Genomic DNA, 18961 nt, shown 5'->3' with positions numbered 1-18961 from the left:
TATTTTCTGCTATTCTTTTTACTGTAGACTTTAAAGCCTAGCAAATGAAAGTAAACTTCTGGTTCTAGCAGCCGCTGTGCTCCTTCCCCAAGGCTCATGTTGCTTTGCTTAAATTTCAAAATGCCTGTGTGGATCTCTTCCCTTTTTTCATTCCATAAGCAGTCACTGAAGATGGTTGACCAACTTAAATTATAAACAAGAATGAGTAATGCATAACACTAATGGATCATCAGCATGAGTTGAGAAAAGATGTTTTTGTTAACACAGTAAGGCAAAGTGATGGGAAGAGAAGGTCAATGAAGGTAGTGTGAAGAAATTGTAATTAATATTAATGTAGACTTGGTTTTGGAAACTGGAAGTGAATTTCAGAATTGGTGAGCCTGAATGACTTGATAGAAGAAGGAAAATGAAGAAGCTGAAGTCCTGTGGTTTTGTTCTAGTTCTTGAGAACTGGAAGAATGATGTGGAGTTAAGGAAAGTAGAAAGGTCCATTTGCTGTGGTAAAAATAACCAACCAATAAAGACTTGAAAGACAGTGAAGAATGATATATTGCAGCAATTAAGGCTTAGTGATGCTGAGGGAAGAGAGAGAAGTGAAGAAATTATGTAGGGGATGTTTAGGATGGAAAGAGGCAGCTGGTGACCCTAGTGCTTTTGGTTTAGGTGACTGCTCACAGAACAAAGATAAGTAAGCTTTTGTCACTAATGCTTTTACGTGTATGGTAATCTGTCCTGCTTACAAGTTTAAGATCTGGTGTTTGCTGACAGGTAGAAATTATATAACCTTTAAACCAGAAAAAACACAGGATTTAAGAGTAGCTGGGGGTTTGGAAAGTGTATAGAACATTTGAGCTACCCTCTGTTCCACTCTTCTTTTAAGAAGGGTTTAGAGATGAAACAATATGGTAGAATGTCTTAAAATGGCAAATAGTGTTAAAACATACAGAACAGTGTGCTGGGTATCTGCGTGTTTCAGATGCTGTTCTAGTATGCCTGGTTGAGACTTCAGTAGTAGCTCAAATGAGGGAAAGCTTATAAGTCTTTCCTTCTGTCTTGGATAAAAATCCTAGGTAGAATTGGTTTTGCGGTAAGAAATGGCCAAATAATATCTTGATCTCTGCTATGTATGAGTCTTATTTCCCTTCTGAAGTTGTAATCAATGAAATCTCAACTGGAATATTCTTTCATGAATAGACATGTAATCTGAAATGCCAGGGGGTAGCGTTGGTCAGAGTGGTGTACTTGGCACGAATGAATGGTCCAAACAAGTCCTGTTATTACAATGCTAATTACGATGTACACAAGAATTTTTCTGACTTTTTTTTTCTGCCCCAATTTTACAGAAAACCAGACATGATACACTGACAGCATTTGGAAATAAACTTTGGCAATAAGATGGAAGCATAAATATCAAGACTTTAAACCTTAAACAGAAATGGCTCATGAGTATTGAAACAAGAGACCGAAGAGCCTCCAACACTTCTGTGTGAGCAGTGGAAAAGGAACAACTACCATGGTAACACTAATAACAGAAAAGCTGCAGAACCAGAGCTTGGATGATCTGAGGTGTAAAACATACAATATTAATCTGGTAAGGATCTGCTAAAATAACATGTAAATGTGAAAATGTGAAGTAGATTTAAAGTAATTTAAAACTACAGAAAAGATTCAAGAATGTAGATCAGCCAGAATTGAGCCATTTAAGTTAGGACTAGTTTGCAAGGTGGATGAGAGTTGTAAGGGGAAAAAGTGAAACTTCATTGTATGGCTCTTCTTGAAGGGATGCTTTATTTCAGTGATCTTTCTAACCTTACAGCTTCATGTTAAATAACAAGCAAAAAGCCTGTTCTCTTCACAAAGTAAAGTGTTCTAATGACTGAAAAGAATTATCAAAACTTCCCAGGATTCCTTTTTCCATAACAAAAAGCACAAGTACTGCTGTGTAGTGAAGCTTTCCTCGCTTCATATATCCAAGTGCTTTATATCTGACAACAGTATTTACTTAGAAAAAGCAGTGACCACCATATATGTAACTATCAGCACAGGGCATAAGAACAGGTCATCAGGTAAATACAATTGAAAGGAAAGTCAGGTTACTAACTACCAAACTGTTACTGATGCTTGTAGATCCTTACTTCATCAGTGTGTCAGATGCCTAGCGCTCTGAAAAAAATAGTAATACTTACTGGGTTATTTTCTGCTGGTTTAATATGTGGGTCCACGGTGTGGTTCAAGCATGCTATTTGGACATTAAAGAATCTATTCTTTCCACATCTCACTCGTGAAAAGACCTATTATCTACTCTAGAGTAATGCAAAATAGTCTTCTGTCAATTTTGCATGCCCATCTGAGAACCCTGGGACCATATTCTTCATGTAATGAACTAGCCTTGTGGAACACCAAAAGAAATTAATTTGAATGTCAAAATGAACTAAATGTTCAACACCAGTTCTGTATTTTTTTTAAATAGTAAATGATGCAAGCATTGAACATGAAGCATGTTCAGTTACTTTAGCAGTAAGTTTCTGCCTCTATTGTAACTTAAGTGGCTGAACTGCTTGGTTATTTACTCCACAAGCCCACACCAGGTGAAACATATCCTGAATGTGGTGGAGTTTGTGCACAAGCACCTGCAGTTCTCATATGTGAAATACCTGACCCTTTGTCCAGTAAGGATGTCGAATAGTAGACATTAATCAAATGGTTTTAATTTGAAAACGTAACAGGTCCATTTAGAGTTCTTCTAATAACTTGTTTTTACTATCTTCACCTTAAATATGTTCTAATCTTGAAAAGCAGATATGCGGTCTTGGTATGATGTTAACTCTCTTAGAAAAGAAGTGCTTACTCAGCTTGCATTTATTTCAGCTAGCTTGATGAAGCACTTGGGATATGCAGTTTGTAGGAGAATCTGCTGTATTATTGAAATGGCAAACTCATCACTTGTAACTAAACTCTGGGCCTAGATGTGAGCCAATGGTCTGTAACCAGTGGCTGTGCTTGCCCCAACTTGTAATGGTATCTTTTATTTCTGGTTTTTTTAGGCACTAAAGTTTGCATAAATTTGGAAACTGAGCTGTCCTTTTACTGATAGTCACTGTAGGTTTTGGACTAGCCTTGTAAGATCAGAGGAGGATGTATTACTGTTTTTATACTGTGTGGAGTCTATACAGGAGTGTGTTGGCATGCTGTGATGTATTGTAGGTTGGTTATTCTTTATTCCCGTCCTTACCTGTACTTAAAATAAAACATGAAAGAGTGCAGTAGAAAATGGCAGATGATGTCTCATGGGTGGTTTTGTCCTCACCCTTCTCCTGCTTCTCTCCTCCTTTAATCTATCAAGTAACTGGTTTTGTAAATACTTTAATTCTTGCAGAAAAAGGATTCTGGGGCCAGGAACAGGTTCTGTTTATACACAATGGCAGCTTGAAAAAGTGTGGAAATCATGAAGTGAGGTGTGGAAGTAGAAAAACAAGTGTGAATAAAAGTGTACAACTAACTAGGTTGCTGCCTACTAAAAAGGATTCATGGGAGCACATGATGACTTCTTGATTAAAAGGTGAACCTAAAATAATAAAAAGTTTTTCCACTAGTAAAGACAACTGCTAAACTTTAATAAGGGAAAAAGACTGCTAGTGGGGGTCTTGAATCAGCTCTAGCACATTTAGACTTGTTGGCAAGAAGTTCAGGTTAATGCTGTATTTTCTTCTAACAGCAACAGCAATTTAGAGCAATTCTGAAATGGTCTTGCCTGTACCTTTCATTACTTATGCTGGCACGAAGTTCTGTGGGACCATGTGGTGAATCATTTTCTGAGCTGATTGAGGATTAAGACTAACCTTTCTCGCCTGGATTAATGTTAACCTTTATCAGTTTCATGATACTTTTCACAGTGCATCTGCACAAGTGCTCGTCTTGGCACAAGTAGATAAAATATCTGGGGAAAGCTATTCTGTAATACAGCTCGTAAATGAGGGCTATAAAAGAAAGAAAGAATAGCTCTTTCAAAACTGTTTACTTTCCCGCTAGCCAAGCTGGGTGTAAAGACTATGTGTAGGACATAGTATACTTTTTCATTTGTGTAAGCTGTATGATGACCAAGTACCCTTTTTTACCTGTTGCTTGAGTAGGTTGTGAAATACTGGCTGTAGCTTCTTTTACTGCTCTGTTAAGCAACATGCTAATTTTCCAAGCTGGTGTAGTTTGTTCAGCTAGTGCATGATAACTTAGTCTTGTGCTGCATCTGCCTTCAGAAAAGAACCCCAAATGGTTGGGTTTCCTGCTGTAGAAGCAGAAAGGTTGTCCCAGGCTTTTATCTCAAGTGGCTCTTCAGGTAGAATAGTATCTCTGGTTGGTTGACTCTACCTCACAATAGTGAGATGTTCTGTGAGCATGTTGTGGCTCTCATAAGTTGACAGCATTATTAAATCAAGAATTTGGTCTCCGTTTCTTTGAGCATGGATCTCTTGAATCTTAAGAGTCTTGAAGTTTTTTCTATATGTTTTGGCTAAACTTGTACTTTCTGGGTTATTCATGTAGTAGCTAGTATTGGTGTGTGAAGTAACAGTGTGGGAGATGCAAAACTTCGAGGTGTGGTATTAAAAAGCAAATATGAGCATCTCCAGACAAGCATTTGTGGAAGGAAGAACCCCTACTGTAATCCCTTCAGTGCATGTGGGTTTTCATTATTTTTAATTTTTATGAAGCTGACTTGTGTTGAAAGACTTGAAATTGGGCTGACTTCCTTGAATGGAGAGCCACTAGCTGAAAGTCTTGAGGGCTGAGTCTAAGATGTGACTTAATCACTCTTTAACATTCTGAGAAAAGGTCAACTGCTTCTCACTCTACTTCCTATTGGAGTCATATTTGGAAGAGGTAGAGGTCTGGCGTGGCCTCCTCAAACAGTGAAATTCACACCGGTGTGGTGGTGGTTAAATTAGTTCTTGAATAATAAATTCTGGCTTTCCTGTGGTTTGGGAAGAATGCTGATAAATTGGAGGAACTCCTGTATACTTGGAAACTGGAGAAAATGCCTTGAAATTAAAGAAATTAATTTTAAAATTATGAAGATCAAGAAGTCATTCTGAGAATAATGAGGAGGATAGCACAGTCTGTTATGTTCTTAATTTAGGAGATTAGAGTGTATGTAGAATAGCCAGAATTATTTTTTACAGTTGGGTTTTTGCTTGAAAAGAACACTTTTTAAATTAGTGATGTAAATTATAATTCATTGTCAGTCTCACTTATGTGCCTCTTTCATTGACTCAATTCAAGACTAGGTGTCTAAGTGAATATTTTAACGAAAGAACAGCTGCTAAGACTCAGTAAACCAGTTGAAACTTTCAGTGCTGTCCTAAATGTCATACCACACAATTCCTTTCCTTTTGAGCATAGTCTCTTCATATGCACAAAAGAGGTTCTACTTTTGAACAAGCATTTAAAAAACCCCATACTTTCTTGCATGAAGCAAACAATCCCAACTTACGCTGAAACTTTTAGCTTTATTGGTTTGTTTCTATCTTAAAGTATGGTGGGTTTTTTTTCCACGGAATGCTCTGAGGAGGCATCAGATCTTGGGTTTTTTTTTAACATCTATTCAAAAAGTAGTAGTTGGAAGGTAGACATGCATGACCCCTTGAGTTTCCTTTTCATGAAAATGACCTTGTTAAATAATTTGGCCTTATTCTAAGGAAGATTTCCTTCACTCAGAAGGTAGCAGACTTACCTCTCAAGGATCTTAGTAATTGCAGTCTTCTTGAGTATAATCATAAGAGCTCTTCATTCAGGAAGCTTAAGGTAGATCATAGCACAAAAGGAATGAATGGGAGAGGGTAGAGCATAGCCAGCTCAGGAGAGCTGATAAACTGGTTCAGTGCCCTGTTACAGTAATATCTAGTGGGACTTCTGCCATGTGCTGTATAGATAAAAAGATCTTCCCTCCTATAAACGCTTTACGGCCTGATAGAGTCTACTCAAGTTTTGACTTCCAGACATTATTAAAATACAATACCAGATAGTGTTCTCCAGTATCTTTAGTTTCAGTTGCAGAAAGCCAAGTATGTCATAAAGGAGATTGTTTATTCTCCCCTTAGTCACCCCTTATTTCAGTGCCTTGAGTTCTTACAGGAGATATTGCAACTGTCCCTTTTCTGCAGATGGTGTCATGTGTAACATTCTTAGTGAGGGTTTTTGGTCTGAATCTCCAAAGAATTAGCACTTTTTTGTAATTTAACAGGATTCTGTATAAATGATCACTTGAGAGAACAAATTGTAGTTGTAATATATCTGCTTTGTCATAGAACCGAGCACGGACTTCACTAGAAGCTGATGAGAAATAGCTCTGAGGATGGGATTGCTGTCTGTGTTAGAGTAACATTGCAGTTGTTCTCTGTAGTACAGATAGTCGGTGTGTGTATGGTCCCACTTTTTCCTGCCCCTCTCGAAAAATGCTTTCAGTGCTTTACAGCTGTCAAAGATGGTTTAGTCCCTCCGCTGAACAAGGCTTTTTAGGGTGGTTAAAGCACAGATAATTAACTGAGACATTTGGAAAGAGTACATTGTTAAAGAGGCGTTTGGCTGAAAACTAATTGTAAAAACTCAAGTATCAATCTAATAATTGCTGTATGGGATTATCCTTGAGGCTCTAGTCCTTCTAAGCATCCAGGATTTTAGCCTGTGTGAATAGTCTTTTAATCATAACATAATAATTAGGGATGTTCAAGTCATTCTCACTGCCCTTTTCCATGTGGTTCAAGATAGTTAGCTTTAATATTTTTTGACGTAGGATTCTGTTCCAAAACCATATTTTTCTTAGCTACTATCTGATAGTTGAATAGGTTGGTATTGCCTTTCATTTTGGGGAAAGCTGGAGAGTAAGCAATTTGCTGAAAAACCTTATCTTTAAGTCTCTTTAATTTGTTTGTTTCTCCTTCAGGGACAGCTGAAATGTAACTGTTACCTTAATGTGCTTTTGTGTTCTGTATGATACCTTAGTAGCTATTTAAATGATTGATACTAGCTTTTTAAATGCCTGTTCTATATAACTGGAAACTGCAGTTATGAAAAGCAAACTAGTAAAAGTGACTACTGCTCCTGCTGTCAAGTTGCAGACTTTAGATGAATAGGGCTAATTAACTGCAAATTGGATGGAGATTCAAATTTGGGGTTCTGCTATCTACTTAAAGTAGCCTCCTTTAAAAGGAAGTTATAAATGCATCTGTGGATGCAATGTAAAATAAAAATCAAATGGCTTGTCTCATATACAGATATTTATTTAAAAATCTGATTGCTGTCTTATCCTTTTATCAGTTCCATTCTTTCGTACCCCTAAAACAATACGACCAAGGGAGTATTACTATAGCTTACTATTTGTATCTTATACGTCACCTCAAGGGTATAAAGTTGTCACTAGCACTCTGTGTTGCTATACAGCAAGAAACAAAAGCTTTGTACCTCAAGGATGTTTGTTTAAAAATTGACTTTGTATCTGGGAAGGAAGTATATGTACAATGCTATCTTCTTTGGCTATACACAAAACACAATGTTCACATAAAGTGTGTTGCTCTCTTTTAAAGCAATCTTCCTCTTCATCCTGAGGTGTGGTGGTGAGGGAATAAATAATGGCCCTTGGGCTCTGATGGAGCCTTAAGCCATTTATTTATAACTCCTCTTTAGGAGGCTGGGTAGCAAGCTCCGTTTTATGTCTGAAAAATGTAGACTATTTACGAATGCCTTTAGTAATATTTTCTAGGTAAAATTACTTAGGAAAATGGAGACGTTTTGCGTTCAAACTTGTCTTACTGTGCAGATGCCACTGACAAAGCTTAATCATAAATTCTGAAGCCCTTTACATGCAAATGTTGTTTTAAGCATGGCTTTTACATGGTTTCAGAGTAGTGAACCATCACCAGTAAACTGTGATTTCAAATATTGTGAGTCTGCAGAAAGTGACTTTTGGTTAGTAAATATTTTTTAATTACTTTTGTACTTTAAGAAATAAAACATTTTGCTACACTGATTAAGAAAGTGTAAAATACTAGTAAAGGCTGATTTGAGCAATACTCATTCTGGGGATTCTTAAGAGTGTGTATATTTAATTTAAATAAAGCTATTCCTGTCTCTTAGTTTAAGATGAATCGTTTTGCTTTTTTACCCTTAAGACTGAAAATGTAAACCCAATTGTCAGACTAATTTCCTTTCCACTGAAATGAGAATTGGATCAAAGCTTTTTCATTAAGGGTGAATTATCACTCTTAATTTTGCAGTTCATTCACATGGGGTAATGTTGCAACTCTTGAAACAGTTTCCCACTTAGCAATATATCAGAAAACATTACAAATAGATGACAGAAGTTTTGTTTAGAAAGATCAGCTGTTCAGGAATTTTTTCAAGATATGCAGCAAACCCCTGTCCTTTTAAAGGCATTGTTAAATGGACATATAGGGAAACTGAAAACTGCATGCCGTTTCCTTGAGGTGTATGCTCTTTCACACAGTTAAGAAAATTTTTTTCTGATTAATTTCAGTACTCATCTGAGAAGCTGAACAAAAGTGGCAGCTTGTTTCCCTTCGAAATCAACGGTAAGTTCTTCAGAAAATTTAGCTGTGTTTTACTGAGGTAATTGGTATAGCAAGCAGCCTTTCTTTTGTAAATAAGGTGAGGGGGATGGAGCATGCTGTTGTAGAGCCTGCTGGTTTAAGCTGGTCTTTGAACAATACTGGGAATAGCTGGTTGTTAGTTTTGTACTTGTGATCTGCTTTGCATAGTAAAAGCCCTTGTAACATTTTTTGGTTCAATATCTGCTCTGGTGTACAGAAGCACAGCAGTGCTGTTTTTCATGCTAAACATCTCTTCAGGTTCATCAGCTAGCGGATGGCTCTCACATCTTTATACACCTCCTTACATGCTTTGCCACATAGAATATCCAGCATAATGCAAACCATAAGGTGAAGTGCATTGCCTTCATACATGTGTTACTTGCTTTCCCCTCTTGGTTCTGTTAGAGGAGTAAAGTTGTATCTAGCAAAAATTAAAATTACACTTATTGATACGTAAACTCTTTATTGCTTTGTTAAGGGACAGACTTGAAATTTTGCATGTTCTGTTGTGTCTTCAAGCATGGAGGATTTTTATTTGCTCAGTGGGATTCCCTGTAAAATGTGAAACTTGGTTTGTGTGAGGTTTCAAAGGAAATGGTATTTCATCTTAAATATTTTCTTAAATACCATTATCATGTAAACAATTAAAATACATGTAAAACTCTTGATTATTTTTTCCTTTTTACAGTAACCTTTGAACCAGCCTCCCAGCCTGGGAGAAAGTTTCCTACGGATTTTTAAAAATTAGGCCAGTCTAAGCTAGCAAATTGTCCTACAGTAGATGCTAGGAGTTTCAAACATTATCTGGATCCCATTGTGTTGGCTATTTTACTTGCATTGAATTATGGATGGTCCCTGCCTTGAAGAGCTTACATGCTTAAGGCAAAGCACAGTATGTGGTTGTACCCATCTGAAAGAATGGAGGAGGAAGGACAGAGGAATTCTAATAAAACATGTTGTTTGAATAGGCCAGCTGTCTGCACAGTTAAATGATTTTGAGACAATAGGGTGTTCTTTAAATAAGATCCAAATAAACAGGATAATCCATGACATACTTTGGGCATGGAACATGTACAACTATTTGGGTTTGCAACTTTTAAAGCTACTCAGCAAATCTTTTATCTGATGATTACTCTAAATCTTAGTTTAGACAGCCAACTATAAGAATATATGAGTATTTGATGTTTAGGCTATATCTAGGCTCTTAAAAGAGGTGTAGGAGAAAAAAACTGGTATTTTAAATACTCTTTCTTTAAAGCTGTGGTAAGTGAAACTTACTTGGCTAATTGGTTTAAATTAGCAAATTTTCTAACCAAGCATGAAGCACTGTTAACTGGCCAACAGTTTTGCTGCTTTTCAACTTGCAAATCCAAAGTCTGCTGTAGTTCTTCTTACACTTCATTGTATAATGTGGAGGAACAGCTGTAAAATGTGCAGAATGTTCTCAAAGAAACGCTTTACAAAAGAGTGAGAGGCTTCGCTGACAGACTGCTTTTAACCCAGCACTGCCACTTCAGATGAGAAGTTGTGCGCTATGGGTTATGTCTGTATTCACAGTAAAGCTCGCAGGAGGTTCTTGAGGGATACTCACTTTATGCATTGAATTAGGATTTTTTCCCCCTACACTTCATGAGCAAAAAAAGGAAACAATCTGTAGTCTGATTTAACTTTAAATTAGAAATAGTATAAAGCTTTTCACACTATAGAATGTGAACGCCCATCTCTTTGAAACTTTTCTATTAAGAATATCTTACTAAAGAAAAGCATAACAGTCAAATGAAGGACAGCAGTCTGAAGAGATTATCCTGTTCTTTTATTAAAAAAAGATCCCCGGTGGGTTCTCACATTATTTGTTAATCCATTTTGGTTGTATGTTAGGTTGCTTGCTGTTACAGGTTTTAACTGCGGTATATGCTATGCGTTAGGAAGCAGGTAAGGAAGCTGTCTGTTATTCTTGCTAAGAAACACAGTGCTGTAATCTTTCAATATACAGGAAGAAGCATTAACAAGCTGTACATATACTGGAATGCCTGGATTGGCTCCTGAAATACTTTGGTCTTCATGTTTTTGTGATCTTTCTACCTTTAAAAGAAAAAGAATGTGTAACTATAGTGTGAAACTTTGCTTGAGAGCTAGTTAGTTGTGGCTTATCCTTGTAAGCTTGATTCATGATTTCATATTAAACAAGGTTTAAAACAAATTGTCTTTTTCCTTTGCATCTTTCACCTGTATCCTTTTTTTACTTTCAGAAGAGAGTCCTTGGAAAGCTTTAAATGGGGGTTGCCCAATCCAAACTGACACAACAAGGAGTTCAGCTTACCCTTTCCCAGTGTGCCCATTCAGCACCGGCACTGCCAGTAATGGTAGTCTGCAGTGGCAGCAGGAATCTTCCAGTACATCTATGGTGTCAGGATGGATAAGTGAATTAAACCTGAATGAAAACTCGGGTCAACCCTTGGCACCACCAACAAAACGCCACTGTAGGTCCCTCTCTGAGCCAGATGAGCTGGCTCGCTGTCGGTCACCGTGGAAGCCTGGCAATTCAAAGGTTTGGACTCCCGTGTCAAAGAGACGGTGTAATAGTGGTGGTAGTGCTACTTTGCAACGCTGCAACAGTCATGGAAGTGCAACCTTACAGAGAAGCACAAGTATCAGTCTGCCACAAAACATACTGTCGCTAAATAACGTCTTCACTATCACCAGCTTCAACACGTCACCAGTACCCAGACCTTCCTCTGCCAGCAGTGGGTTTGTGGACAGTAGCGAGGGCAGCACAAGCTCGAGTACCCGCTGGAATTCTGGAGGCCCTTGTGACTTTAACCCAAGGCGCCGCCTCTCCCTCTCCCAGGAGCACATCACAGAGACGGGAAATCTCTTGCCTTCAGCCAACAGCACTCCCACCTCCACACCCGAGCTCAGCCGGCGTCAGGGCTTGTTGAGATGCCGCTCTCAGCCTTGTGTTCTGAATGAAAAGAAAAGCCGGCTAAAGCGCAGACGGGAGGAGGATGTACGATGGAACAGACCATCGTTAGACTTTTTTAAAATGACACGGGTGAGATTTTACTTTCCTCAGTGTGTGAAGGGAACCCTTGCAGGAAGGCTATTTCTAGATAAACGGAACTAATTTGTAGTTGTTAGATTTGCTTGTGTTCTTGTACCGATATATCACCTTCAGCAGTATAGCAGCCTGCTTATACTTGCCAGTGCTATACTCTGTAGCAGCTTATTTACCTTTTGCTCCCAAAGCCCAGTTCTTGAAGTCCAGTCTACTTGATACAGCATACAAAGAGCTATGAAAAAGTTCTTGAAGCAGAGGCCTAAGAAAAATGGCTTGGTTTTGAAATGTAAGGAAGTCATGGGGGCAAGGTGGTAGACAGGGTAGTGGAAAAGTTATGTGACTGTGTTCCCAGAGAATAGCATGCAATGATTTCTGAGTCATCTTGCTGCATATCTGCTTGGTTAAGCCTCCCCTTACAGTTTGAGTAATTCCATAAAGCTTAAATAAGAGTAAGCAAACCCCTATATAAATGACTTAACTAAAGAAACTGCTAATAACCAGTCAGAAATAGAAATAGTGTTCTAATATGGCAAGTGCAAATGTTCCAGCTCAATGGAAGGTGTTTTACTTCAGTTATTCAGAATGCTACTTTCCTCATGTGAGAATAAAGGTGCTGATTTAAAAGCTAGTAAACTTAGTTCATACCTACACTTTGCATGTAGTAGAAATGCACAGCTCATTTTTCAAAGTTTCTGTGTCCGCAGAAGCAACTGCTACAGTTTAAAACTGAAGATGCTTGCTTAGTTTCTGTAGATGTAAAACTGAGTTTTTTGTTAGGGTCAGAGAATGCTTCATGCTTGTGGGAACTTAAACCTACTGCTTTCAGTAGATACCAGACTTGGGAGGTTTCTGTGAGTAGATCTCTTAAGAGTAGTGGGGAGGAGGCAGTTTGCAGAAGTAGCAATAAGAATGTAAGAAAAGGAAATAGTTCTGCACCAGTGTCGCTGCATGTGATACACTGTGCAAAAGAAAAGCTGAATAGAATGGTGGCTAAAATGTCCAGCCTGTGGTACCTTGGTATTAGTAGGCTTTACATAGAAATGTGTGAGAAGTATTAGGAAGCTATTGGAACTGAACTGTTTCTACCTGGCATATTCACTAAGTTAACTAGTTTGTCTACTTTGCTTAGCTAAAAATCTGTATGATGGCATCTGTCCTTCTCTTAAGAAGAGAACTTAAGAAGACAATGTACAGCTTAAAGGATTTTCTTCTTTAAAAGCTTTTTTTGATGAAGCTGTGGGGTAGCTAATTGTTTGGCAAACCACGTAATGATTTGTGTGCCTACTGACAAGGTTGGTAACCAGTTCTGTTCTAGAAAGGACTAGATACTCTTCTGAATTTTGGATATGATGCAAGCTTACTAGTCACCTATTCAGATTTTACCTGTTTCTTGGTGTTAATTGCTCCTGAGATTAGTTTGCTAATCTATTCCAGAAATATTAGTGGCTTTGCCTTTCAACTGCCCATGTGGTCTAATGCAGGTTTCCTTGTTTAAATGGAATGTAAAATTAAAAACCTGTTCCTTTCTTGGCTAGACTTGCTGCTTGCATTCTTCAAGCTCTAGAGGTGAGATGCAGTATTTCAGATTGGCAGAATAGTTTCAGTTGCTCAAATGTTATACCTTCTAAATAATCCATATAATAGTGTGTATAGAGAAAACCTGATAAAGCTTGTGTCTATAGGAAGTTTTTTGGCTCTTTAGGTTTGCTGCTGAATTGAAGAGTACATGAAACTAATACTCAACCAGTCTTGATAACTCTCTTCCTGTGAGACCTATTTTGAAATGATGTTTTTGTGATAAGCTGAGTAGTTTATGCAACAAAGTTCATTCTAAAGTGTCAAGGCCTGATGGCTTTTTCCAGCTCTTTCAGTAGAATCTTCCTGTAAAGATACTACTGCGAATTTAATCAAAGGCACAAAGTATAGTTTGGAAATACATCAGTTTTCAAACATGCTAAACTTTAATGAAAACATCTGTTTAAAAGCTAGGCAAGTACTGAAATCATTTGAAGTAAAAATTGAGTTAAGTTTTCAAGAAATGTTGGGGTTTTTAGAATGACAGATTCCTTACCCATTACACTGTCAGTCTTATATTTCTTCCTAGCCTACCTCCTCCCCATGCCCCAAATCCTGGCACATGTATATGCTTTGAAAGTTATATTGTGGTCTTAAACATTTCTCTCTGAACTTAAACAAAATTGCTGCTGTGCAAAATATTATAAGCTAATACTACAGAAGACTTGTTTTGAAGTATCATACAAGGAGATGTGGATGTGTCCTATATTTGCGTATAGCTCAGTGAAGATCAGGATTACAATAAGGGGAAGCTCAGTAAGACCTCTTTTTCATGTATCTTGATGGCTGCTTATTGTTTCCAAAAATACTTTTTTTCTGTGATTTCAAATTCACTTCTAAGTTTATGAAAGACCTATGTTGAAAACAAGTGCTTTTAAGGATTTTTGTTCCAAGCTTGCAAATATTCTGATATCCTCAAATCTTCCTAAAAAGATAGTTGCTCAAAACCAGGTTGGTAATTAGATATTGCTTGTGGAGAACTTAAGTTATAGTTGACCCTTGTTATGATAGATCTGAAGGTGCTGCGAAGGGAGAGTTCTTACTTTATACTGCTGTGGTATATTGGAGCCACAACTGCATGAAGAGGGAAGTTCCAGGTCTTCAGCTTTGGATCTGCAGCCAGTGCTCTCAAGTCCTGAGAGGTCAGCATTGAAACACCTGCCAAAAAGTTGCTCAAGTTTTCTCAGCTAGGAATTCCCTCAAACCGATCAGAACTGAATTATTTGTTTACTTCAGCCTGAAGCAGGTGCTGTTGTATGTGAATGAAGATCTTGGAATAGCTGTGGTTGGGTGAAGCTTTAGTGGGAGAAAGGGAGGGATGAAAGGTGGTTTTGGTCTGGAGGGGTTTTTTTGCGTTAGTGAACTGATTTTTGCTAGCTGAGTTCTAGAAAATGTACTTGGTGGTTGTTGCTTCAGGCCCTACTAATGTGCTAAATCTAAGTGCTCAAAAATCAGAAGTTTAATTCTGAAAGTGAAGTTCCTGTTGTAATTGATTTTTAAGATTAGAGCTCATAGGTGAGTGAATTCAGATTACTAATCTATCCTTAGTTTCTGTACTTATTCATGGCTTGCTCCTTCCACTGTTGCCTCTAGTATTCTAATTTACGCCTTTATTTAAGAAGGAAAAAATTGGGCAGCTCTTAACATAAACTGTTTTTTTCTATATACTTTGATTTTATTTTTTTCTTCCACAGACCTTCACACTTTACTACTCCCCCTCTGTTTTGGATTTTATGCCCTCTTGGAAAAGAGTATGTTATATCTTCAATTTGCTGTTATACTATGTTATATATATCTGGAAAATGCTACATTAATGTTCAGTAAAATGAGTAATTCACATGTAGAAGTAGAATGAAATGATCAGGCGAACTGCTGTACACCGTTTAGCTGTCACATAGTGCTAAATTCTGGAAGGATCTTTTTCTGGACTTGAAGCTGAAATACAAACTTGTGAAACTTCAGACCTTCTAGAACATGAAGACAGCTGTAAAAACAAGTGGAAAAGACTGTAGGAAAAGATAACAAAATATGATAGCTGTTTTCAGCCCCTAAGGATTCAAAATTACTTTCTCCTGTTCAGTTATGTATGCAAGATTAGCTGTATGAGTTGTAGAACAGCAGAATACAGTATCTATGCCTACTTAGTATTTCTTCACAACCACCCAAATAAGAAGCTGTTGCTGGTGAGGGGTGTTGGTCTTCCTTCACTGCAGCAGGCTTCTGATCACCTTGGTATTTCAAGATGACTGTGCGTGGCAAAGAGCGTCTTTGAACTTGTGCTCTTCTGCAGCTAATAAGCTCTATCAAACTGCCACAAAACAAGTAAATGTAGCATTTAGACTGGTAACTGCAGTAGTAGGATAGAAACGTTTCCTCACTGACAAGAGGAGGAAACTGCTGAGCTTTTTCAAATGTTCTGCTTCATGAATTACGTCAGTCCTGAGGTGTGACAAGTAAAGAACAGCCAAGAGGTTGCACATGTTTTTCAGTGTGTAAGCAAGCTTTATTGTGACAGTGAGTTTTAATTCTGTTTCAGATCAAACAACACACTGTAGTTGAAGTCCTTCTGGTGTCTAACATTCTTGTGCTACTCCTCCCCCAATGCTGGGGTGTGGAGTTGCAGGAAAAAAGGAAAATCTTGGCATCATGCTTAAACTCAAAACTTCTTTAACATGTTTTCTGAAACCATCTTTGGTCTGTTTAATTAATACAAAATAGCTGACTTCATGCAAGTAAGGAGTAGTTTCAATTATTCAGTCCTATGGTATCTGATGCATTAACATTAGATCAGACAACACAATGAAAAGTTTTAAGGGTCTCTAAACAGTGAAGGAAGTCAGGGACTGAAGTTATTTCTAGCACAGGGTTCTTCTGCCTTCTTAGAAATATTTTAAAGTCATCTGGATTTTATACTAGTGGATTTTCTTGGTACAGAGAGAGACCCTGAGTGCCACACCGGGTCAAGCCAAGCTCTGTGCAGGCTGGCACCGTGCCTGACAGAACAGCTGCTTTGAGGCATGCAGGAACAATGAATGTGCAATGGGATACTTCCTCCAGCATGATGGCCTGGCTTCTACCAGCATGCAACTTGGGGACTTCAAAGTCTGAATCAGTGGTTCAAACTCTGACAACTACTGTTCTATTTTCTGTTGATGATCTGGTTTTTAACCCTTCATCTTGGACTTCCACAATAGTTCACAACAGTTTAATTTTTGTAAACTCTGTTCATCACCTTCTCCAAATGCTTGAATGCTTGATTTATTTTCTTGGAGTTCAAAGTCTTGAATCGGCAAAACACTTGGATGGCTTTGATCCTTAAAGTAAATTGAATTTAAATTGTCTTTGCTTTATGATTATTGACTCTATGCTTCAGGTCACAGTGACACAGTGGCTTCCTGATCTATATAGTAAGGAGGGCTTCTCACAGAAGGTAGCATCTGAATCATAACGACTAGTCAACTCTGGCCAAAACAGCAAAGCTAGTATTGCTTAAGTTTGAGGATAAGCAGAAGGCCTAGTTGATAGTGATTTCCACAGCAGTTTAAAAATGTACATAAAGTAGGGATGAATGGTGGGGGTGGATATATTTTCCTGAAGGGTGTGATGGGAAGGCAGTATTTTATGAAGAGCAGAACATATCAGGAGTGCTGTGATTGAACCTGGGTCAGATAACTGTTAACTTCTCCTTCAGAGACTTTCTTACTAACTCCTGTTTGTCTTGTGGAATCACTGCAGCTGCTTACTTGATTTTTACTTTGTGTGGACCAGTTTGCAGGACCCAGTGTGAGTAAATACAGGGGTGAGATGTGATACTAATTGTCTTTAAGTATTTAAACCAGGGTAACCAAACTTGTGGTTGCTATATGAGAACTATTAGGCATTCATTTTGTCTTATTTCTCTGAGATCACTGTAATGGTCTGTATATGGCCAGATAAATGATTTAGCCATACTGTGGCCTCAACTAAGTTTAAGCAAAATAAGCTCTGAAGCATTCTTCTTGATTCTTTGAATTCTTGTTGTCTGGAAAATTTCTGTGTATGCCCTGTTAGGCACAGCTACAGTAGATTTGTTCACTTTGATTATGCTAGAACAAAGGGCATTAATGTTCCCAAGCTGCACAGGCAGTCATTGCTTTAAGTAGAACTCAGTTATAGAAAAGACAGTATCATACACATGAGTAGCGTAGTGAAGTAGCTGCTCACTTGCATTAGGCCTTCTCCCAGGCTGCTGTTTTAGCATATCCAAGATGAAGTGATATCAAGAGTCTCTTACAGTGCTAGCAGGGTAACTGTGAATCAAGCTTGGACTGGCTAAAGTAGGTTAAGTACCGACTCATGAAGTTCATTCAGATTGTGTTCTCTGTATAGTAAGCATGTTACTTTAAATAGTTTGAGATGCTTATGTAAAGCTCGTCTCTTATAGCCTCCTGTCAAAATGGGAACAAACAGGTTATTTGGGGTAGACGTATTTTCTGCTTGTGGATACAGTGAAGTCAGCAAAGGCTGTTCACTGCCTAGCACACTACGCTTGTGTAGTGTGATTTGGGGAAGATATTTAATACAATTGCAAGCCTTAATCACTTAAGCTCTTGTGGTACTCTTGGATGAAAATGTAGTACAGCATCTCTTGGTCAGAATATCGGTCTGATTTTTTTTTTTTCTACGTGTGGATGACACTTTGCAGTTCAGTGATACATTGATGTACACTACTGTTTCTAAGATAGACTGTAGACCTCATGAAGTTCAACAAGGCCAAGTTCAAGGTCCTGCACATGGGTAGAGGCAATCCCAAGTATAAATACAGCCTGGGAGATGAGTGGATTGAGAGCAGCCCTGAGGAGAAGGATTTGGGGGTATTAGTGGATGAAAAAACTGACTGAGCCAACAGTGTGAGCTTGCAGCTCAGAAGCCCAACTGTATCCTGGGCTGCATCAACAGAAGTGTGACCAGCTGGTCAAGAGAGGGGATTCTCCCCCTTTGCTCTTATGAGACTCTACCTGGAGTACTGTGTCCTGCTCTGGGGCCCCCAACATCAGAAGGACATGGAGCTGCTCGAGTGGGTCTAGAGGAGGCCACGAAGATGCTCAGGGGACTGGAGCACCTCCCCTGTGAGGACAGGCTGAGAGAATTGGGGTTGTTCAGCCTGGAGAAGAGAAGGCTCTGGGGAGACCTTACAGCAGCCTTCCAGTACTTAAAGGGGGCTATGGGAAAGATGGGGAGGGTCCCTTTAATGGGGGGTGTAGGGGTAGGATGAGGGTTAACAGTTTTAAACTGAAAGAGTAGTTTTAGATAAGATACAAGGAAGAAATTCTTCACTGTGACAGTGATGAAACATGGGAACAGGTTCCCCAGAGAAGCTGTGGCTGCCCCCTCCCTGGCAGTGTTCAAAGCCAGGTTGGATGGGGCTTTGAGCAACCTGGGCTAGTCGAAGGGGTGGAAGGTGTCCCTGCCCATGGCAGGGGGGTTGGAACTAGATAGTCTTTAAGGTCCCTTTTAACCCAAGTATTTATATGAGTTTGTGTCCTTCCACTGTATGGAGATATCTTCTGCTTCAGAGTGCCCTTGATTCCCTTGTGTGTTTGGAATATGGTCTGTGGAAAATAAAATACCGATGAACTATATGTAGTGTAGGATTGGACTGAGGTTGATTGGGATCAATAAAAGGTTTGCAAAAGTGTGACATTAGTTAATTTACTTGTAGCTTCTCTTTGTATAAGGACAAAAAAACCAG

General features: G+C 38.5%; 1 protein-coding gene across 3 annotated transcripts in view; it reads left to right on the top strand.

Annotated features, from left to right (window-relative positions):
- Positions 1–18961, top strand: part of FAM53A (family with sequence similarity 53 member A) — a 71594-nt gene that overhangs the window by 19749 nt on the left and 32884 nt on the right. For all 3 annotated transcript variants that reach the window (XM_074904368.1, XM_074904370.1, XM_074904371.1), the window contains exons 2-4: positions 1344–1591; positions 8525–8579; positions 10847–11649. In XM_074904368.1, the coding sequence (XP_074760469.1) occupies positions 1514–1591; positions 8525–8579; positions 10847–11649 (936 nt within the window). In that variant the 5' untranslated portion in view covers positions 1344–1513. The remainder of the gene's footprint in view (positions 1–1343; positions 1592–8524; positions 8580–10846; positions 11650–18961) is intronic.

Source organism: Athene noctua, chromosome 4 (genome assembly GCF_965140245.1).
Source record: "Athene noctua chromosome 4, bAthNoc1.hap1.1, whole genome shotgun sequence".
Lineage (NCBI taxonomy): Eukaryota > Metazoa > Chordata > Aves > Strigiformes > Strigidae > Athene > Athene noctua.
This window is presented reverse-complemented; position numbering and strand designations above follow the sequence as displayed.